The sequence below is a fragment of the Phymastichus coffea genome, unplaced genomic scaffold, assembly GCF_024137745.1.
Source record: "Phymastichus coffea isolate CEN01 unplaced genomic scaffold, Cenicafe_Pcof_1.1 PCOF00028, whole genome shotgun sequence".
NCBI classification, from domain to species: domain Eukaryota; kingdom Metazoa; phylum Arthropoda; class Insecta; order Hymenoptera; family Eulophidae; genus Phymastichus; species Phymastichus coffea.
In genome coordinates this window covers 1394121-1418002 of record NW_026706839.1, presented here as the reverse complement: position 1 = coordinate 1418002, position 23882 = coordinate 1394121, and the positions used below count along the sequence as shown (strand labels likewise).

The window sequence follows — 23882 nt, the reverse complement described above, 5'->3', positions numbered from 1 at the left end:
TTCTGAACTCTCTAGTCGACACTGTCGACTACTGCAGCTTTGAAAAATGTAAAGTACACGTGCTCGGCAAAATTGTTACGTCAGCTCTTTTTTTCGTGGGTGTTGCAGCAGCTGTATCAAAAGTGCATGCAAAGCATGCTATTTTATCTTGTATATTAATAAATAAATTGAAGTGAATTCGTCATTATGGTGAGTAACACTGACAAATATGTTTTATTTTCTTTTAAATTTTACAAACAATTCATTGATGATTTGTATATTTGTCTTTTGAATCGGTATATGACAAAATACATAACCTCTTTTTCAATAAAATCTGAGGGCTCAATGATGTACAATGTGTTAAAAATGGTACTTTTAAATAAAAGAAACCGTCCTTCCATCGAATTCATGTTTTATTCTATAAATATTTAACAAATATAAATATTTAATCAATTTCAATTGTTTACAGAGTGAAAGAAAGGGTACTTTCAAGGTGGAATATCTGCAAAATATTGAGCGTGTTGCACAACAAAAATGGAATGATATGAAAATAACTGAGGTAGATGCTCCAAGTCATCCCAAAAAGAAAAGTGGTGAAAAGTTTCTTGCCACTTTTCCATTTCCTTATATGAATGGTAGACTGCATTTAGGACATGCGTTTACATTATCAAAGTCTGAGGTAAGATTTCCTGTTAAAGATAACATGAATTATAAAATCTATGTAGCAATCAATATTTCTATTAATTTGCATGTTGTGTTTAGTTTGCAGTAAGATACAATAAATTGTTAGGAAAGAATGTACTATTTCCTTTTGGTTTTCATTGTACTGGAATGCCTATAAAAGCTTGCGCTGATAAATTAAAACGTGAAATAGAAACTTATGGTTATCCACCCCAATTCCCTACATATGATGATGAGCTTTTCGAAGAAGAGTCAAATGATGTAATTATTGTAGATAAAAGTAAAGGAAAGAAGGTGAGTGTATGGAATAGATATTGAGCAAACTTTAAGATTATTACATGAGGTTGATGATTGCTTAATTGATTGTAATTTTTGGAGTAATTATATAATTAAATTTGAGTTTATGACGGAAATTATAGAGTAAAGCAGTAGCAAAAGCTGGTACAGCCAAATATCAGTGGCAAATAATGCAAAGTCTTGGACTTATTGATGAAGAAATAAAAAATTTTGCTAATGCTGAGTACTGGCTCGATTATTTTCCACCTCTTGCTGTACAAGATCTCAAGGCATTTGGTTTATTTGTAAGAAAACAAAAATATGAAAAACCAAAGTATGAATAAATAAACATAATTTGCTCGTTTCTTTTTTCAATGCAGACAGACTGGAGGCGTACATTTATAACTACTGATGCAAACCCATTCTTTGATTCTTTTGTAAGATGGCAATTCAATCATCTTAAAGAAAGAAATAAAATCAATTATGGTAAAAGATATACCATTTTTTCACCAAAAGATAATCAACCTTGCATGGACCATGACAGATCATCTGGAGAAGGAGTTGGACCTCAAGAATATACATTAATCAAAATGAAGATGTTAACACCATACCCAAAAAAATTACAGTAAATTTATTTGTATTGCTTTGTTAATGTTAGCATACATTTTTTAATAAATTATTTTTTAGAAAATTTTCAGAAAAGCCAATCTTTTTAGTAGCAGCTACCCTCAGACCAGAAACAATGTATGGTCAAACTAATTGTTGGGTTCGTCCAGATATGCGCTACATTGCTTTCATAACTGTAAACAATGAAATCTTCATATGTACTAAAAGAGCAGCAAAAAATATGTCATGGCAAAATATTACAGAAGAAGAAGGTAAAGTTCATGTCATAGCAGAATTAGTTGGAACTGTAAGTTTGTATTTTTGCAATAGTATTACATTGCAAAAAACCAAAAATTATTATTAATTCACAAATATCCAAAACTTTTCAGGATGTTATGGGAGTATCTCTGAAATCACCAAAAACATCTTTTGATGTAATTTATACCCTGCCTATGCTTACTATCAAAGAAGATAAGGGTACTGGTATTGTTACATCTGTACCAAGTGACTCCCCAGACGATTATGCAGCACTTGTTGATTTGAAGAAGAAACAACCACTCAGGGAAAAATATGGTATTAAAGATCATATGGTTTTACCATATGAACCAGTATGTGTCAGAAGCAGTAAAACTCAATTTTAATAGAAATTTCATCAGATTTTAACAATTTTAATATTTTTTTCTAGATTCCAATTCTTGAAATCCCTGAACTTGGAAATTTGGCAGCTGTTAAAGTTTATGAACAACTGAACATTCAGTCTCAAAATGATTCTGCAAAATTACAGCAGGCCAAAGAAATCGTTTACTTAAAAGGTTTCTATGAGGGTGTACTTCTGGTTGGAGAATATAAGAATAAAAAGATTCAAGATGTTAAGAAAGACATCAGAGATGATATGATCAGTAAGAATGAAGCTGTAATCTACTACGAACCTGAAAAAACCATTATATCTCGTTCCGGAGATGAGTGTGTAGTTGCTCTTTGTGACCAATGGTACTTGAACTATGGGGAACCTGAGTGGCGAAAGGTGACTGAAAAATCTCTAGAAAATTTAGAAACATTCCATGACGAAGTGAGAAAAAATTTCCAAGCATGCCTTGATTGGCTTCACGAGTATGCGTGCTCAAGAACTTATGGTCTCGGTAAGTTTATTTGACATTTTATAAAAAATTTTCTATTTTGTGTTGAAAAAAATTTTTTAAATGTCTTTTTGTAAATACCTTTTAGGTACTAAGTTACCTTGGGATCAACAGTGGTTAATTGAATCATTGTCAGATTCAACTATCTATATGGCGTTTTACACTGTAGCTCATTTGATTCAGGGAAATAGTTTCAGAGGAAACAAACCAAATACATTAAATATTAAGTAAGTCTATATGATCTAAAAAACATTAACTTATTACAAAATATAATTTATTATCTTTTCTTAGAGCTGAAGATATGACTTCTGAAGTGTGGGATTATATTTTCTTTAAGGATGCAAAGCTGCCCTCACCTAAAACTTGCAAAATTTCAAAGCAATCGCTTGAATTAATGAGACAAGAGTTTCAATACTGGTATCCAGTCGATTTACGTGTCTCTGGAAAAGATCTTATTCAAAACCATTTAACATTCTTTATTTATAATCACACTGCCATATGGCCAAATCAACCAGACATGTGGCCTAAGGGAATTCGAGCTAATGGTCACCTCCTTCTAAATTCATCTAAGGTAAAACAATAATAATAACAATAATAATAATGAGATAATAACAATAGTAACAAAAAAAATTATCTAAGTTATAAAAGTTATTTTATATAACAAAAGAATTTTCCTAATTCTTAATGCAGATGTCAAAGTCTGAGGGTAACTTTTTAACGCTTAGTGAAGCAATTAAACAGTATTCTGCCGATGGTACTCGTCTATGCTTAGCTGATTCAGGAGATTCTGTGGAGGATGCTAATTTCGTAGAACGCACTGCTGATGCTGGTATACTCAGACTTTATACATTTATTGAATGGGTAAAGGACATTGTGATTTCTGCGCCAAGTTTATTCCGTAAAGGAAAGCCCAATACATTTAATGATCGAGTTTTTGATAGGTATAAAAAGAAGTTTCATTTATTTGACATAATAACATTTATTCGACATAATAACAAGAATCGTCATGGACTTTTTTGACTAATTGTTTTCTTTGTAGTGAAATTAATTTAAAAATAAAAGAAACAGGTGACAATTATGCAAAGATGCTTTACAAGGAAGCATTGAGAACTGGATTCTATGAATTCCAGTCAGCTAAGGATAAATATTTACAATTAAGTGCTTTAGATGGTATTAATTATGACTTGTTGATGCGATTCATTGAAATACAAGCAATCCTGTTAACGCCGATTTGTCCGCATGTGGCAGAACATGTGTGGGCTTTAATTGGAAAGGTATTAATCGAACACTGTAATTTTATAAAAATAGATCATATGTATGTTAAAAAACCAAATTTAATTAAAATTATAGAAAGGCAGCGTACTAAATGCAAGCTGGCCTACTGTAGGTGAAATTGATAAAATTTTGATTCAGTCATCTCATTATTTGATGGATGCAGCTCATTCATTTAGAGTACGCTTAATAAATCATACAACGGTAAAAATAAAAAAGTCACAAAAAGATTCTGCAACTCCAATAGAAAAACCAACTTGTGGTGTAATTTACGTTGCTAAAACCTGGCCTATTTGGCAGAGCTTAGTTCTCACAATCATGAAAGAATTGTATACTGTAAGTTTTGTTATAATTTACATTATTTTATTTAACACGATTTTAATGTTAATATATTTCTTTTAGAAAAACAAAAACAGTCTTCCAGAAAACAAAGTTATTGCTGCTGAACTAGGAAAGAAAGCAGAATTGAAAAAGTATAGTAAGAGGACTATGCCTTTTGTTCAAATGACAAGAGAGAAAATGGCAATCGTTGGTATTGGTGCTCTTAATTTAACATTAGATTTTAACGAATATGATGTACTGATTGGTAGCAAGGAATATCTTCGTAATACACTTGATGTAAGTTATCGTACTTGATCCTAAACTCAGAAAATGACTTAGATTTTAATTTATAATTATTTTTAGCTCGAAGATTTAGATATCAAATATGCAGATGAAGCGGATGATAAGACAAGGGAAGAATGTTGTCCTGGTGCTCCATTTATTGGTTATTCTGTAAAACCAGGTAATTGTAAATTACGCACCTAGTCGAGAAAGTATTAGTAAGTTCATAGCACATGAGAATTGATAACCGAGGCAAAACTGAGGTTGTCAATTACCTGAAAAGGGCTTGTCAATTTCCCGGCTATTGTACGTGTACTATTGTTTTGCTCGGCGATTCTAAATTAGCATATTACCGGCCAAACCGCGGCCGGGATAATCACTTTCGAGCCGTTGGACAAAAATATATATGTATTAAATAAATGATAAAATTTGTAATAATGGAAAGAACGGAAATAGTGAGAGTTGGAAATTCACTTAATTTTAATTATATTCAGCATATGTTTAATGTTTTCAATATATGAAATATCAAAATTTCATATTTATATTAAGTTTTACATTCAAATTTGTTTACTTTTTAATCAAAAATAAATTTTTATAGGTGTATTTTTAAAGTTTGTAAATCCACAAATAAGTTATGCTTTATTTGAAACAACTCTTAAAGTAAGCCAAAATGAAACCGCAAAACAAGTTATTTTCAAACTTGCAAAGAATAAAAGCATAAAGGGTGAGTGTAAATAAAATAATAAGACGGAATAGTACTCATGTTCGCTTATAAAATTATGATGTATTAAAATGATTGGGCTTTTTAACTTTATTTCAGATGTTACTACTATTGCATTGTACATGTATAAGGATCCTGTAATGGGACCTCGATCAATTCCTACAGCCGAAAATATTTTATTGAATAAACAAAAAATACCCAACAATGCAGTATTTTTAACTGACTTAGAAAAGGGAACTGTCAGTGTGAGTATTGAAAATAAGACTTATCAAATAGGTGAAGAAGTTATTTATTTTGTGGAAGTGTCGAGTTGAAGCTCAAAGATTGTTTTTGAGAAATTATAGTTTTAAACACTATAAAAATATGAATTTTTTATACATTGATCTCAATTGTATAAATTCTAATTGTCATAATAAATTTTTTTAAATTGAATATTTGATTTTTGATAATTTATAAGGGGTACCAATTTGACTACACACTCAAATAAAACTCGATTTTTAATACTTATTTTTCTGAAGATATAATGGTTATTAAAAAATGTCATATTTTTTAAATTTTATCAATAGATTTCGTGCCTAGGCCGGGAAAATATTGGCAAATCTTGACAATGCTGTCCCGGTCTTGTCAATACTTTTCCAATCTTGGATTGTAATCTACTATTTATGAAACAATAATGTAATATACATTTACTATCTATTATTAACTAAATAAGGATCTGAAATTCTTTGAAATACTGCTAAAAATTTATGTCCTTTATTTCTAGTGACTTTTTGCCCTTCTTCAGTACTTTCATATAGCTTTTCAACAATGGGATCTGAACTCTAAAAAGAAACAAATATTTTTTTTCATACTTTTCAGGAATGTTAATTAATTAAATAAGTATATATTATTTTACCAATTGGTCATCTGGTATACGTTCAAATAAAGGGTGTTCTGTTAGATGCTGTACCATCCATTCATGCAAATCTTTAACATCAGTCATTGTGTACACAATTGCCTGAGTCACGGGTAAAAAATTAACAATCAAATAATCTAAATTAATTGTTAATGCTATTTTAAATTTACTCACACCTTCAGCTAGGATATATGCATATTCTGCTAAAAGAGATTTATTGATTATGCGCCACTTATATTTAGCTTTTTTGAAATGTGGATCAGGGTACAGAAAAAACATTTTCTTAAGCTGTCCTTTATGAAAGTAATTTGGTAAATATTTCATGGCATTAGTTCTGACACAAGCAATATTTGTGTATTGATTTGGATATTGACAACGTAGTGCACCTATTCTATCTATGACGTAATCAGAAACTTTAACTCTGATTTCCATTCCTACAATTAAGTTGTCGGGAAACATTGGAGATAGAGTGACTGTAGAAATATATAGATTAACAAAACTGAATTAACGCTATTGTATATATAAAAAATTTAAGAAGTTACCTAGCAGGCCACCATAGCCACAGCCAATATCTGCAAATTCTATAGGTTTAGTCAATTGTTTAATTTTACTGCTTGCATTACTAGTATCAACAAAATGCGGATACAATGTGCTCCAGTCCATAGCATCTGGTTTGATCGGGCTGTAAAAAATTATTACAATAAATTACACTGTTTGAAATGCATAAAAACTTGAAAATTTACTATTCAATGCAATGATCTGCAATAGGATTTGAATGAGCCCGCTGCCTGTAATATTTTTTTTGAGGTAGGCTCTTAGTCACAGTTGTCATCTTTGAATATTCAGAATACTTTTGTACTGTAAAATACCTGAAATAACACACAAACAAGTCAGTGATTTAGCAGGCATCTTGATGAGTTACTGGCTTTATAAAAAATCAAACTTATAAATCTCAATAACTAATAACAATAGTAATGTCATTTAATTAATATTGAATAATTATCAGAACATAAATATATTTTTAAATCATTATTATCAAATAAAATAAAAATTAAATAAATAGAATGCTATTTTGAGTCACAGCAAGTTAAAACATCTTAAATAAAAAAAAATTTTCTTTTGTAAATAAATCTATTACTCTAAAGAAAAAGTTACACACACTATCAAGAATAACAAGAAAAACAACAGTTGAATGAACAAAAACAAATCAAATAGCGCACCGAACGGAACGAAATAAAAGAAACACGTGGTGCAGTCTAAAAACAGAGTCAACAATGTCAGCATGCGCCAATACCTGCGCATCGAACCCAATGCATCAGCTGATCGTCGATACGAACGCCCCCTCGCGGCGTGTATCAACTTTCTTTCATTTCCCTCTCTCGCTCTCTCTTTCGTTGCTCTTGGTTTCTGCGGATGCAGCCGCAAGGCGAGAAAGAGACTTATTCTGAGTGCAGTATTTTGGAGCGCGAACAAAGAGAGTAAACGAAGGAAAAAACAATATCTACCCATTAAGTTCGCTTCATACACTAAGTGAACAGCGCGCGTGCAAGACATTGTAGCAGTGCACATCCCCCTCTTTTTTACTTCAACTCATCAGGATACACACGAGGTGCAAATCATAAAAAAAGTAGTGCTCCTTTATTGTGCTATGTGAGTGAAATGTGACTTGGTGATAATCACAGCAACACGCTTTTCTTTTCGTTACGACTGCAGGAGCAGCGTAGCGAAGAGAAGTGAAGATAGAGGAAGCGACGAAAGGGAAAGCGCCTTAGAAAAACGGTTATGCCAGGCAAGTGTTACTACTACACGCTGCCCAGAAGAACGAGCTTCTGCCGTTAGGTGAGTTTAACCCATTGAAGTGCATTGCAGTTTCATTTTCTCTAGTTTTATCACTGCATTGTCACTTTATTATTTTTCCTATTATTTTTGTTTTATTTTCTTATTCATATGAATTTTATCGACCAATGATTTAATAATTTTTTACGTTTTTTTTTCTCTGTGTGTGACCACGTACGTTCATATTCTTATTTTTATTTTGTTTTTTGTCGTGCTATAATTGGTATTTTTTACATTATAACGTGCTCTTTTTCCCACGAATTTTACACACTTCCAGACTGTCATTGGAACAGTGAGATTTTTTCTTGTATTTGGTGACCTTTTTTTGAGGTTACTGTGTCAATTTTTCCACGTTGATCAGTCGTTTGAATTTAACTATAATCATTGATAAATAAACATTATTCTGTTTTGAAACTTTGTTTTCCTTACTTGTAACTCATATCGTCGTATCTAGAATTTTTCATGGCACTGATCGGAAAACAAACAAGTTAATAATTTAATTAGACTGTTATGAATTAATAATAAAATTTTTAAAATCGATAAACTGTGAACAAAAAGTACTCTTCAAATGTTTAATAAATAAAATTTTATTGCGCATTTTAGTGAAAAAACTACACTGATTGTAAAATTCGAGGTAAAATTTGTTCTTAAATTTGCATTAATCTCGACATTAACTATATTTTATGTGAGAAAATTCGATGTATTGTCTTGAAAAAACATGCCAAAACATTAATATTTTAAATAATGCAACAAGAACTTTATAACACGTTGAAAACTTGCGACACGGAATTTCGTAATCAAAAACTTCTAAGAGTCGCTTGTTTTTAGAATCTATTTTCTGCTAATGCAACTTCGAAAAGATATCATATAAGCTCATCTAAACGTATGTATTTTTATCGGAATAATTATTGTGATTTTTCAAAAGAGAATCTTATCATTTTCATTGAATTACATAAATTTATGAAATCACAGTGCATCCCGTGGTATCTATATACGTTGCACCCGAAGGATCGATACTCATTCCGATTCATGGTTATCTTTGAGTTCACTTTGTAGTTAATGTAAATTGTTAGAGGCATTAGAACTATTATATCGTCATAAGATAATTCCAAAAGTACCATGTTTATCAATATAATTATTTCGTTATTTATTTCGATCGATTATTAATAACGAAAAAATATTGCATAAAAATTATTCTTTTAGAAAAACATTAACTATTCAAAAGTTATTATATCAATGAAACGAATAAAAAAGGACACGTGACTTTGATGTCATTATAAGATGAAATTTCATTTCCTATTGATGAAAATGGCCGGATATGAGTCAGTTGAGCATCGCCTATGCCAAATTTTCAATAATATTATTATAAGTCTCATGGATTCTAAATTAAAACGGAAGGAAACTATATAGTTGTCGATAGCCGAAGAAAATTATTAAAGCGTTTATTTTTTTTCTTTATAAATTGAGTAACACCTTTGCCTTTTTTGACGAATTCGATCAAGAATTTCTCATATGCATAATAAGCTGACAAACAAAAAAGACACAAGTCCATAGCTTAAACTTCCAAGAATCCCTGGTTAGTTGAACGAGAAGTTATTTTAATTGATAGAAGAGTCATAAAGAAGAACAACAAAATTAAGAGATATAAAAAACCCATGTCGTAACCTAGTGACACACAGATAGAATAGATCACTTAATTATCCTGCATAATACAGCCGGGCCAGGCAACGGTTCTTATCTTATCGCCTGGAAAAGCTGATTTGTCTTCAGTACGAGCGTGAAGAGAGAGAAAAAAGACGAGCAAAAGTGTAGATCAGTGTGTAACGTGCATTTACCAAAGGAAAAAGCTCTGGTGTGTCCCGGTATGAGTGCGATCGATATCACGGCGAAGGCCAAGTTTCATTTCCGTATTATAGAGGTAAAAACCACGCATACTTTTAACAACGTGGCGAGGGCGGGGGAGGGGGGCAGAAGAATGATCTCTGCAATTATATTATTGCTATATAACCTTGACACGAAACGTGCGACGAATTTTGTGGCGATGCGATGCCAAACGCGTGATGTTATTTTGATGAAACCGCACGCAAAAGCCACACGGCGAGATAGCGAGCATGCAGTTTTAACGACGAAGCAGAAAACCCAAAGACATGCAGGATGACACTGATAATAGGATTCTTGTTTTTTTTTCTTTTGTGTGTGTGTGTGTGCCTGTGCGCGCGTGCGTGCGTGCGTGCGTGTGAGCGATGATTTTACGAGTGGAGCTTACGAACTGTTCTATATGGGTTATTGGTCAATTACAATAAACGTTTTTTTTTTTTCGAACATACGGAAATGTTATATCTCATTAGTTATAGAATGATAAAAACTACATTTTTACACCGTGCGATTATACTCGACCTTCAAAAAAAGCGATAAATTTGAAATTCCTTTGACCGCGAGCGACTGTTTAAGAAATGAAAATATAGCAATAAAAAAAAAAAAAAAAGAATACGTTTCACAGCTGACAGAAATACGCCACAAAAAAGAGAGGACTTCATCGTAAACGTCCCGAAGAAACTGATAAATGAAAGTTGTCAAGTTGGCGCAAGCAGAAGCGTATATCAATCGGCTGTCCGAAAAACGTGTTAGCATATTGTAAATCGGAAATTCTCAATAGAGTCGTAAACAATTCCACGCTGTATACAAACAGACTGTCGCACAGTCAGACGACATATAAGCTGTCGTTTTCACTTAGTCGTCGGCGGTTGTTGCCTCGCACGGCGCATCACAGGGAAGCGTCCTGTATCGATCGAACGAATGCACAAGCGGCGAGAAACAGTGGAATATCAAGTGTTACGTAATACGAGAGAGCGCGAGTGCAATTGAAGATAGTGACCGCTGATCAATAGAATGAGCTCGTGGTTGATTCATAGCCCGCGAACATGGTTCAATTTCATTCCCGACGAGTACGGTTCCTGTACGCTAAATGTAAGTCTTTTTTCCAAACACTCGTTATGACATAATAAGTATATACGTCAGAGAGAAATGTAAACAATGACGAAGTCCTATACAGTAGATTCGATGAGGAGATACGAGCTCTCGTGAAATAGTACAAGTTCAAGCGAGATTAGATTTGCAGATAATCTAACAAAGCATATCGACGAGTCGAAGGTGCTTTTGCGTGTGCATTGAATGAATAAAAATCGCCAACTTTTCTCCTTCATATTCGCGTGCGTGACTTTATTGCTATTCTAATCAGGACATGGTTGATTGCAGGGTCAGGTCGCTGTTTGTAAATTACTTCACTCGTGTGACTTTTCTCGTGCGACTGAGCGTTGTATTATTTTTTTTTGTTTATGTTTTTTTTGCCGCGCTCTCTATTTGTTTAAATTACAGTCTACCGAACAAAAAGAAATGCTCATAACACTAACAAGTGTATGAAAACATTATTCTGAAAGTGTATTTACTAATTTACTCAAGCACACTTAACGCTATTTTACCAAGTGGACATTCTCGAGTTTTCTTTTTTTGCGTTACTTCGTTCGAATACTCTCTAAATCGTCGCGAATGGAAAGAGCCAAGTTAATTGAAGCTCACGTTGATTCGGCTACTAATGGAGGCACAAACGGACGAAAATTGAATGTAAGAGCGAGAGCACGTGGACAGAATGTTGGGCACGTGTAATTCCACGCTGCGGAGACATTTGGAGAACATTTTGCAAACGGAATCTTTTATCGTAACCCGTTTCAACGACATCACTCTTCTCATTTCCACGGCAAATACACTACGGTTTTACGTGAATGGTATGTACATTCGACGCCCGACGTTAGAATTGCAGATGCTCTGTTGTGTCTGTATTTATTTCTCGTTTACTACTAGTTTTTTTATTGTTATCGTGTCGGACCAATTTATCTCTAGAAAACTTTTTTTTACTCTGTTGTTTAGAAAGTGCTAAGTTGTTGTTTTGAACTCGATCGATGAATGTACCCGTTAACCTGCCAATTTTTTGCGTGACGCCGTTAAACGTAAAACTATCAGGCAATAAACTAAGTGACTTCTATTCCAAGAATATTTCTAAGTGAAAGTTAGTGCTTCATTTAATGTGAAGCTTTTAAGAAAATAAGTTTTAACAATAAACCACTGATATAAAATACTAATTGATTCAGCGAGTAATTATCTAATGCGATTACATATCCTTTAAATCACGTATACTTACGGTTGATACAATAAACTTGTATCTGCTCTATTTTCGAACTACATGATATACGGTTAATTTAAAACATTCTGATAAAATTAGATTCGCGTACATTGCTGCTGCTACCTCCCTGATGAATCACATCTTTGATAAATTGTCGTGTTTGCTTTAGACTTTACGATTTTGGTACTCGAGTGTAATGATATTACATGTATAGCTTAGATGAGCGTATCAGCGCCAAAAATCTAATTCAGCAATTTCCAACTTGTAACGTCTCTAAGTGACAGCACGCTAAATACACGCTGGCTCATTTACGAGATAATTGGGTTTGCTTGGATACTAACTTAATAGATGCTTAGAAGCTATCAATTTTTTTGCTTTCGGAGATAGCGATTGTGACATGCATAAACGTGTTGCATTTTTTAAAGTTTCATTTGGATACTATAATTAAGAATTTACAAATTTAAAATAGATGAAATACCGATCGAAATATTTTAGGATCTATCGTAAAAGTTAGCAAGAATCATAAGAAATATTAAAAATATGATCTTTTTAGTACTTATGAAAAATTTTAATAGCAATAGTTTATGTTTCACAACTTTAGATTTCTTTGACATTTTTTGAATAGTTTCAAAATTTACAAAAATTACTGAAAAAGTTTCTGCATTCTTTGAGATTTTTTACGAGATTTTTACCTAATGAAAGTGATCTTTAAGTAGAATGCTACAATAAACCATTTTTTGAGTTACTTATATGCAACAACAACTTTTTTACTCATTGACTCAGTTGAGTACATTAAAACTTAATTAAAACAATTTTATTTTGTCAAGATTATAGCCTTAATAGCTACTTTCACTAAACTCACTAATCACCTACGGTTTAAATATTACAAAACATATGATAAAAAACAAAACTTAACTCGTTTTCAATTAACGAACCACTTCACTAAGATTTTCAAAAATCAGGGCGTTAAATTCAACTTGAATAGCTTGTCACGTTTTTATAAAATACTGCTGTCACGCTTAGCTTTATTGTTATAAAACATGGCAAAAATAGTGAACTTTTGAATAAATAGCTCTCGTCTAAATCATCACTTTTAAAAGCTTAAATTATGAATTTTTATTGCAGAGACTCGACACTATTCTATGATCAATGATTCTCGAAATAAAAAAGTTTTCAAAGTTGTAAATGTCCTTCCAAGCTTTCGCTTTCCGTGGAACTCTGATCCCGTACTTTTTTTCGTGCAATCAGATCAAAAACTTTTTTCATTCGATGTCTCTCAGGGCATGACCAGCAAGAATTTTCGTAATATCTCGGAAAAAGCAAAGAAACTTTTGAATGTTTCAACGGATAGCTTCGTAATGATATGGTATGTACGCAACAGTATATCGGCAAAATAAAACTCATCATAAAACAGTACCTTCAAGACAAACTATTGAGATTCCACTTTCAGAGCATCACATGTATGTATGCGGAATAATGTATTCTTTGTCCTTCCTTCGAGCAAGCACATCACGCCCTCGCGCATTTCAAAAAGTTAAGTGGTAAGCTCTCTCTCTTTCTCTCTTTCTCTCTGAATTCCGCAACATCATCACCGTCGTCGTCCTATACTTTTGAGTCCGAAATGGGTTGAGCGCAGAAAAAACGAAACAGGCTAGCGGTCGGCTCAAAGTGTGTCACTAGGCAACGTTGTGTCCTCTCGGCTCTGCCTGTGCGAGCAGCGGCGGCAAGCGCTCACTCGGTGCGCGTTCCTGGCGCGCGTAAGTTATATAGTATAGCAGGAGAGAGAGAGCGAGAGAGAGAGAGAGAGAGAGAGAGAGAGAGAGAGAGAGAGAGAGAGATAAGGAAGTGGTTCGTCGTTCGACGCTGTGCAGTTTTTCCGCGCATTCGATCAAGTGAGGCTCGGCCGCGAGCTCGCGTATAGTGTGTGCGCATATGTCCGTGCGTTCGAAGGGAAGAAAGTCATTCTGTGCGCCGGTCGTCGTCGACGAGTGATGTCGCACTTGCGCAAGAAAGCCACGGGGGCATTCGCAAAGAGTCAACGACAATTCACGCTGCTGAAAAATGTTCGATACCCCAATGTTGCCATTGCGCGACTTGCCGAGCATCGGCTGCACGAGGTATGGACTTGCCGTTAATGATAAACTTAGTGAGTTGTTTCCGCGTTTTCTTCGAGTTTTGCCTCTCGATACATCTGTCGACACGTGTTAAACGAATTCTTGCTTTATGGACACTAGAGAGAAACGATGAGTTGATAATACTACGAACATGTTGAAAACGTTCGACAGGCACGTTATATTTTCTATAGTAACAAAAGCATCCCGTTTTATCTCGGACGGTTATTGATTTTGCTGTACAGATCGATAGATAAATAGCGATCAAAGCGTGTATCATTAGCATAATTAACCATCGAGAAAACTTGAAAGAACAGAGATACTTGACCATCTAGCAAAGTTCGGTAGCTCGAAACGTAAAGAAGATAAACTGTCGTCGATGACGAATATTGTTCAGGGCCACTCTCGGCAGACTAGAGCTTGGAAATTTTGCATTCGAACAGCTTTTTAAAAACTAATTTGAAGGAAAACGATTTGGCACAACTAACTTTGAAAGCCTAGAACATACTCACTCGAGTCAGATTATTATTTAATCAACCACAACCTTTTATCAGTATTATCGAATACCGATATATAATTTTCAAATGCGCTTTATCGTCTTGAAAGAAAAATGTTTTCAGATTTTTCTTCCTTTAATATCTATTTTACAAAAATAGTTATCCCGGTGCGATCTTCCGATATTATCGATTTCGGGGATCATTCACGAAGAGATCTAATGTTCGCGTCGCTTTATCTGGCAACAATCTTGAAGATAGTTGGTTATCTAATAGGATTTTCGTGAAACTAATGATCCGAATGGCACTCGTGTAATGGACGAAAGAAAAGGAAAAGTTCATTTGCCGAATATTTAACATTAAACAATCACAAGCTACAGAGAACGCTCGGGAATGTTACGGAAACGGCTTTAAATCGAATGTATATTTTTTATTGCTACTTCATCACTTCGACCAATTGATCGATCCATTGTCATTGCCTTCACTGATCTTTCCGAGTAAAAATAATAAATATTTATCTGTAACCGTTACAAATATAAAACCAGGAACTCGTACAAAATTTATGACTCTTCTATGAGTTTGTTTTATTTTTTTTTTATCTCAGTCTATTAATTCGCTCAGTGGCCATTGATTTATCGAACGCTTATATACCCTAGTCGGCTAATATATTTTCCTAACAAAGTGATAATTAACTGGCGAAAATATGCCGATGCTCGCCAAAAAGCAATATTGCAAGCTTGAGCATTTACACTTTGGCAAGAATTTTGTTATCTTCCGGAACGAATTTCTTCCAGATGGTACGTTCGTACATCGACACATTATTTATGACTCGCTAAATGGTGTTAGTGAACGCAGAGTGCCAATTACACTCGAAAATGTAAATTATCTTGTTCACCACGCTATATTTACGTGCAAATTTCGCTTATTGATCTTAATTATGTAAACAGAGAATATTGTGTTACAATGAAGAAATCGCTTTTTCGCCGAGTTTTATTGTTGTCAAATTATTTTCTATATGAAAAATTTACCGCTGGATGTTTAGTGGAAATATTGCTATGTTAATTAAGTTAGCGTGTAACCTTAACGTATCAATTGAAACCTAAGGACACCTGAATTATTTCGACATTCAAATTAAATTTTAATTAAATTGAAAGCTTTTGCCAAAAAGTATTGTACGTGTATTAAACATGCTCAATTACATAGTCACGTTCATTGTATTTGCTTACACGCACTCGGCATCTGCGACGATAATTAACAATACAGATAAAAATTTATAAATGTTTTTTCGCTTGCACCACGATAAAACAACATTCGCAAGCGCATCGAATTGCTTAAAAGTTGTAATAAAAGCAATCCCAACATATTAACCTGCTGTGTCTCTCTTTTCTACCCCCCCCCCCCCCCCTCTATATCCCTCTCTCTTTCTCTCTTCTCGTATAAAATGCACAATTCGCAACTGAGCGTACAATCGGAGCATCAGTATTGCAGCAGCCTTCATTGAAATATTGACCTCAAGCTCGGAAAGCCATTACTTGCTCATGCAATTACTCTAAATGGCCGATACAAAAGAAAAAGGACACTCATATAAGTGTTCCCGAATACGATCAGCCATTACATCACATCGTCGAATAATTCCCTCTTTTTCAACTCGTCGTTTGTTCGCGCGTTATCCAGCTGATTGAGTCATCATACATTTTTTTCCACGCGTGTTTCTTTCTCGACGATTTGTGCGGCCTTGGCAAATGCATCCAAGCACTATACGCGCACGCACACTCGTGAGCGCACTCACGGTAAACCGATTATCTTCTTTTTGATTTTTTCATCGAGCGGGTGGAATGTATCGTCAATTAAGCATGCCAGAAAGGAGATCCAAAATTCAACGAACGTCCGATTGCTTTGTGCAGAGAGAGAGAGAGAGAGAGAGAGAGAGAGAGAGAGAGAGAGAGAGAGAGAGAGAGAGAGAGAGAGAGAGAGAGAGAGAGCACGCCTACTTTTGCGGCTTCCAAGGTTTTCCGCACTTTGTGTTTCTTTTACTTTTGATTGTTTAGCAAGTGAATGCATTTGAAAATGTAATTGAGAAGTAGTTCTAAATTTTTTTGTGCTGTACCTGATGATTTTTTGTTTAGTCTTGATTGGACTATATAATTGTTGGGTCTATTCAACTTTATGCATTGTTAAACAACACTCAGAAAAAAATATGTTGATTATGTTTGTCTATTGTGACATAATTATTTCAACACCAAACTGTCCTTGAGCTTAAAAAAATTTCAACAAGAAACAGTTGTCGTATTTATAAGAAAAATGCGAAGGAATCAAAAAGTCCGCAAACAACAATGAATCTTGAAAACAGTATGATGAACTAACAATACATCTTCACTCTCGTTTCTCTTCGGAAGAAATGATGAATATTCATTTGAAACCCAAGGATATAAATAACTCGAAACTTGTAACATGGCGACAATGCACGACCAAAAACTTGAGAAACGATGAAATCAGCGGACAATATTTATGAGCCTAGTTCACGCGACACTACGAGCAAAAACTATCGTCTTAACAAGTCGAATGAGCATTGCTCAGTGGTCACAAGCTCGAAACTGTTTATCGGCGTGCTTTAGCCTTTTGTGTATGCCTTCTGCAATGTATATTTCGGTTTGGCTCTCAAGCCGTACGAGTAACGCCGTTGTGTCGTCGTGTGTCTTGATTTATTAGTCCTCACGCAACGTTACTACAGGGACTTCTTTATTATTATATATACCATCTACGCGTTTCTGGCTTTTTTTCTCCCCACGGTAATTTTTCGTGTCCTCTAGTCTTACCCCCGGCGTTTATTCGGTAGCCACTCGTCAACCACTCAAAAGAATAAACCTTTCTTTCTCATTTTTTCGGTCGGTAATTTTCATCGAGAAAATTTTGTGTCGCGAGAACTTGCCAGTTTGCTGCACACGAAAATAACTCATTCTATAAATGTTGCTTACTTTGATTTATAATGCTTTGAAATTTTTCTTGCAACATGTACGAGACAAATGCTTAGAATTTTGTTAATCTGATACATTGTCAATCACATTTTTATTTCATGCTTCTTCGTATAGTGGTTTGATTATTCATTCAAATTTCTGATAAACAATCGATTGCATCTTAAAATACTCACTAGCAAGTTTAACGCGCTTATCAAACATGGAATGGTAACGCATACTTGTTAAATTGAAGGTACGTGTGCTAGCGGCAATCTATAGATTGTCTTTGGATCGATAACTTTGCGCTATGGACGTTCACGTTATGGTTCATCTACTCAGAGTACGTATACAATTGAAAAGTTATTAATTTTTTGTACAAAGTTACTAGTGAATTAATACACGTGTTCAGATTCCATCTATCTTTGGATACCTAATAATTCAATTACAAGATAATTTCATAACGTATTACTTGGCAAAATTTATATATGTGCTGGCGTGGATCACAGCGAGGCATAAATAATAATTTACCGAATGACATTTGTTGCAGATTGATTGAAGTGTATTGTATGTGTTATCGTGCCTAGAAACTTATTTTATTGAACTAAAAGTTTTGCAGTAATGTGACTAACAGAACAGTTTCTAAATTTTTATTTTGCATTCACTATGCGTGCTTTTGAAAAACGCTAACATTGTAGTAAACTGTATTATCGACTTTTATCCGGCGCGATATTGCAGAGTAATCATTTTCTAAAGTTTACCGGAATATACGCGCTATGATAAGCAGCGTTGTAATCAGTTTCGATGGAAAATTTAAATAACATTTATATTTCCGAGTAACACTTAAGCACGAATTACTTTTAATTGCAACTTTTAATAGGTGGCGTTCGAAAATTTTCAAAATATGCATATTAAAATACTAAATAAGATTTTTTTTATAAAACGTAAGCTCCGTCATAATGGTGTTAGATTACAGTTCAAAGTTTATACTCTTATACATTTGTAAAATTTTTGAACATTTTCAATATTTTACAGATGATATCACTGACACGATTCATTATTTTAAAACAGAAAAACCGATTTCTAATTCACTTCTTAAAATTACTCGCAAAATTATACTTTAATGAAGTCAATAATGAAATAAGATCGTCTCAAAAGTATACCCTTTCAAATAATCTCATCCTTATTGACATCGGTTGAACCGCTCCAAAGATATACGCAAATATACGTAAATTTAAATAAAATGCAAGTAAAATACAGAATCTTCTCCTTTTTAAATATGACATGATCGAATCTACCGATCCCACTATTGAACATATACCTGTGAAAACAAATCAATCAGGTCTAAAGTTAGAACTTTCCACATCCTTATCTTACCTATAGCCGCAGTGAGGTACAGTTGAGCCGCAATGAAATACATCCAAGGCGATCTCGAAAATCGCGACTTATCATTTCTTGTATACCTGCGCACGTCCGGTGATAAGATATATATATATATATATATATATATATATATATATATATATATATATATATATATATATATATATATATGAAATACTGACGGTAATGAAGAAAAAAATATAGTGGCTAATCGATTGATTATATCTGGGTCGTGGCGTTTGAAAGTTCTTCATTGGACGGCAGTTGACGCCTCGCTCTCGTCTTTCCTTGCGGCTTCTTCCAATTTTTCTCAGTTCGCGCACGGCGTGCTGCATTGCACGCGCCGACCGATTCAATCGAGTTTTGTTGCAACAGTTTGTGAGTGCATCGCTCGCTTCACGGAGTTCATAGCTCATGTGAAATTTTTCTAGCACTCTCGGAAACTTATTTTTCTGTTGTGCAATCTCACGAGAATTTAATTTTTGCGAATCTGAGTGGCGCAACTTCATTTGTTGAACAACGTGTGCACTTTTACATTACATATTGTTATCAATGTTGTTTGCAGAATGATAAATCAATTTATTCGTTTGTGACTCATTCCAGTCGTTTTGTAAAGTTGTTTTCTTGTTTGAAATTTGATTTATGCTCTGTTACAAAGTTTGGAAATGTAAAAATATTCGAAGCATCTGCTGATGAGAACGATAGTATTCTAATACTTTTCTTGACAGTATAGTGAAAATTAAATTTATCCCACCGTGGTTGACAATTGTCCAAACTATGATCACAATACGTTGACAAACGTCGTGGAAAGTTTTAGTATCGTCTATCAGTATAAATGCTTTCAATAAATGTTACAATATTGATATATGACGCAGCATTTAAAGGAAATTTTTTTATCGCACGTAGAATACAAAAATGCGGAGGCTATGAAGAGTTTACGAAGTAATTGATTTGTTTCTGCACAAACATGATACCAAATTGAAAGAGTAAATTCTTAATTTTTTTTGAGAACTTAACGAAATGAATTTTTCTTTTAGATAAGCAAACAAAAAACGTTGAGTTACATATATTGTGAATTTTTGCTTCGATTTGTTGTTATAATGCAAAAATAAGAAAAAATGATAACGATAAGAAAAATTATAAGAACTAAGAAAAAAATAGTGAAAAATTATAAAAAGTCATCTTGACATTAAAAAGCCACATGGCAGTGAGGCCAAATGAGAAGACTGGGCTATTGAGTCCATCGATAATAAATTTGAGTGCATCATCCTATTCACTCACAACTAGTATACCAAAATCTTATGGCTCTCTATTGGACAACTGCCAACAGGCTGTAAAGTCATTATGGAATCGGAGCAGACAGGTATGCCTCGTAATAAAAATGAAAAATATTCATTGTTGAGGTCGCTTTGTCGCCCATTAAAATATTTATCAAAAATCTTATTTAGGGAAAAGTCCCTATTTTACTAAAAATTTATGTAAAATATACACAGAAATATCTCTAAAGTATTTTGAAGAAAAGGTTACTTCTATAAGCTTATCATTCTAAAAACAATCTGTTTGGTGGAATGAAACAAAATTATAAAAATAACCGCGTGAACGTATAATAATGATATATAATTTTCACATTATAGTATTACTCCATTCTCTCCCACAGCATCTTGAATACTTTTCTCATATCATGTTATGATTGAACGTTATCATATCCAAGCTTACTGAAACACGGCGCAGCTCTACGAGATAAACTCCCCACTGTTAGTCAATATCTTTGATTCCTTACTGGCATAAACTTTCTTTATTAGTTACATACAGTAAAATCTGCTCGGTGCGTTTAATTCGTTTGATCCTAAAGTGAATTGCGTAAATATTAACAATGAAATAATTGACTGATAGATTTTCATGGTATGACATAAGTTCCGATTGGCATAAACTTGTTCATAAAAAATAAGATATAATTTATCGTAAAATTATCGTAGAATAAATTATATTTATAGATTTAGGATATCTTAAATGTGATTCAATGTTTCAAGTTCTGTTGCGGTTATTGTTTATTGGGCGATTCATCAAACGTTTTATAAATAATGGTCGAAGGTATTTATATTTCATCGGTAATAATAAATTGATTTATGTAACGTTCTGAACAGTTGATGCAACTCGAATTATTAATCTCGATTATCACTCATGATTTTTTGCGACGATCGGTGGAAGTAGAATAAAATGGTTTGAGTGTCCGATCTCTTTAAGTTTTTACGCGTAATGCAATTGAATTTTTTTTATTATTCTCTTATTCGTTAATAAGTATATTTAAATGCATGTACGACCTGCTGGTTAATTTTTGAATAGAGATTCACCATCGATATGAGTTTTTGGCCTGCGACAACGTGCTAATCTCTCCTTTATCTTGATCACGCACAAAGCACTTTATAAACGTAGCCACACGATGCTACAGTATATTTCTTTGTTAAACCGAATGGCGTATAAACGCAGCGGTCATTTGCCATGTGCAAGCAATAATACCAAATGACGTCTTACGCGGATGAGTCTGCTACTGCTCTGCCGACTCCCGATGATTTAATACCGTGCGGATAAAACAAGTCGAAGGCGCGCAAGAAGCCGTTCTTTACATTAGTTTGCTCAGCAATTCAATTGGCTTAAGTGGTAAAACTGCCTCCTCCTTTTTCCTTTCACATACACGCGTGTATATAGCCTCGTTTGACAAGTGGAAAAATTTTCTTATTAATTCTCGCCTGGACAAAGAGATGACAATGATGCTCCGATCAATATAATCACGATATGATTACACAATAACTGTTTACACGATTACATCATGTTTAATACAGTTAATATCTGTTCGAAATTTATAGAATGCGATTATTTGTCCTATTTTTTAATCGACCAATAAAGTGCACATTTGTGGTTTATCACCTTTACCCAGTTCAAAGTTGTACTTTGATTACTCGATCAATATTACACACCGTTTTTATGAGCCAATACACAAGACAGCCACGCGCGATAAAGCCAAAAAAGTAACAGCAAATTTAGTCGCATAAATCGTCGTAAAATGAGCATTGAATCAGCAATGAGTTCAAGAACTTTAAAATGCGCGCCGTAAAAAATGGCCAGGTACATGCACACGAAAGAAGAACAAAGCAGTAAGCTATCACCTCTGTAATCACAATCCCGCGGCGACTAGCGAGGTAAGTGTGCTTAGCAGAAGGATAATCGCGTCGTTAAACAAAAGTATAGAAGAGAAGTTTAAAACACACGCAGAGTGTGTTCAAACATCGCACATTAAGATGTTATATTTTACAATCGTGTTGTCTGGTGTACACATTAATAAAGCACATTAAACGCGCTATTCCCAGGAAGACGACATATGTATCACGAACGAACCAAGAGTCCCTCGACTTCTTTAGTGTATCATCAGTTGTTCTGTGCGATTGCTGACGAACGGTCGTAATATTTTATATGTCGCGCGCGGGCGCGCGCGGCCCATATCGTTCATTGCTGCGCGACGGCAGCATTTCGAAATTAAAATATGTAGAGAAAAGTAGTAATGAATTGTTCGTTAAAATAAGATCTGGGTGCGTGTGTTTTTCAAGGCGTCAATATTTTCTGATAAAATGACATCACGAAACCTCGAGAGAATGTTGAAACTCACCGCTATTTCACGTATGGTATGACTTTCTCGTTTCATTTTCTAATGACAGTTTTATCCTATCGCATTTCGGATTTTCTTTTCATTGAAAATGTACACGTGGTGTCGATTAAAACCTATTATCAGTGTTATCGTCCATCGACTCCGATATCAATGTAAATCCACTGTCATTTTTCATATTATCAGACTCAACAGCAAAGATCTTACTAAGCAAAACCGTTTTTCTCGTCGGTTTAGCTTACTTTTTTTCAGAAAAAATTTCTATAAATAAAAACTGTTAAATAATAAACAGAAAGAGATAAAACAAAAAATTATTGCGTGCAAGGCTCTTATTTATGAATTAAATTGTTGCTATATTATATTAACCACAATATAAGAAAGATATTTTAATTTTTTGTCTAAACAATCTTTCAAATATAAAATTTAGTTAACAACCGTTTGTAACTATAATCTCTTATTTTCATGTTTCTTTTGAACCCCTCTTAATAATTTATTTTTATTCAAATCATCAAAGTAACTTTAAAATTGTTGAAAATTTGGATACTTTTTGTACTAGTATGTTAGAGGATATGCATGTGGTCTATTCAAAACGATTAAATTTCACTTGATACGATCAAGCGAGCGCTGAATCATCTATTAATATTAATTAAATTGTGCTTCGACGTCATAACCTTGTAAAGTTGTATGTTCGTGAATTTGAAGTCACAATTCTTATCTTTCTAAATACGTTTCAATTGACGATTGATTGTTGCGCAAAATCTGAAAGATGGTTAGCTAACAGCTTTGCAAAAGAGCCATTAGAATTTATTTATAAAAATGAGTATTTTTTTAGATTTCACGTATGATAGAAGAATTTTATTCAATATTATAATTGACAAAATGCCTATATTTTTACCAATTTCTCTATCGCATAACAAGGCAGTTTCGAATTCAAGTTTTATAAAAATAAAGAAATATGACAAACGCAATCAAAAAGCACTTCACGGAATCTCTTATCTTATTTATAAAAATGTTCCTCTTGTTTTTCATTATGAATCCTGGTTACAGCCAAATAACATCTCATTTTTTACCCCAAGCCTCATTCGATTCTCACTTACTCGTCA

At 33.7% G+C, this 23882-nt stretch overlaps 2 protein-coding genes across 11 annotated transcripts; one reads left to right on the top strand and one right to left on the bottom strand.

The window, feature by feature from the left end:
- The first annotated feature begins 66 nt into the window (after positions 1-66).
- On the top strand, positions 67-5597 carry LOC131675654 (leucine--tRNA ligase, cytoplasmic). The gene is made up of 17 exons (XM_058954696.1): positions 67-189; positions 449-658; positions 742-954; positions 1080-1241; positions 1317-1561; positions 1624-1849; positions 1932-2150; positions 2228-2681; positions 2767-2905; positions 2970-3249; positions 3369-3619; positions 3718-3952; positions 4029-4286; positions 4353-4568; positions 4635-4734; positions 5152-5277; positions 5374-5597. The coding sequence occupies exons 1-17, from the start codon at positions 187-189 to the stop codon at positions 5586-5588; spliced, it is 3552 nt and encodes a 1183-aa protein (XP_058810679.1). The 5' UTR covers positions 67-186; the 3' UTR covers positions 5589-5597.
- Positions 5598-5676: 79 nt separating this feature from the next.
- On the bottom strand, positions 5677-21890 carry LOC131675658 (tRNA (guanine-N(7)-)-methyltransferase). 10 transcript variants are annotated; one of them, XM_058954706.1, is made up of 6 exons: positions 7464-8002; positions 6913-7038; positions 6712-6851; positions 6344-6642; positions 6170-6271; positions 5677-6095 (listed from the first exon to the last, which is right to left on the bottom strand). In XM_058954706.1, exons 1-6 carry the CDS (start codon positions 7736-7738, stop codon positions 5964-5966), a joined length of 1074 nt encoding a protein of 357 aa, XP_058810689.1. In that variant the 5' UTR covers positions 7739-8002; the 3' UTR covers positions 5677-5963. The 10 variants fall into 10 exon arrangements, with proteins under 10 accessions (XP_058810689.1, XP_058810698.1, XP_058810694.1 ...); XM_058954711.1 differs by lacking the exon at positions 7464-8002 and adding an exon at positions 21654-21890 and having other exon boundaries at positions 5679-6095; XM_058954714.1 differs by lacking the exon at positions 7464-8002 and adding an exon at positions 21473-21647 and having other exon boundaries at positions 5679-6095.
- Between the last annotated feature and the right edge of the window lie 1992 nt (positions 21891-23882).

Excerpts from the sequence above, each read along its gene's own strand:
- LOC131675654 (XM_058954696.1), top strand. Across the intron at positions 3,953-4,028 it reads TGTGGGCTTTAATTGGAAAG|AAAGGCAGCGTACTAAATGC; the intron begins GTATTAATCGAA and ends TTAAAATTATAG. Across the intron at positions 4,735-5,151 it reads TGGTTATTCTGTAAAACCAG|GTGTATTTTTAAAGTTTGTA; the intron begins GTAATTGTAAAT and ends AAATTTTTATAG.
- LOC131675658 (XM_058954706.1), bottom strand. The coding sequence starts at position 7,738 with ATGTGCACTGCTACAATGTCTTGCACGCGCGCTGTTCACTTAGTGTAT. Across the intron at positions 6,852-6,912 it reads GCAGATCATTGCATTGAATA|CCCGATCAAACCAGATGCTA; the intron begins GTAAATTTTCAA and ends AATTTTTTACAG. Across the intron at positions 6,643-6,711 it reads TGGCTATGGTGGCCTGCTAG|TCACTCTATCTCCAATGTTT; the intron begins GTAACTTCTTAA and ends ATATTTCTACAG.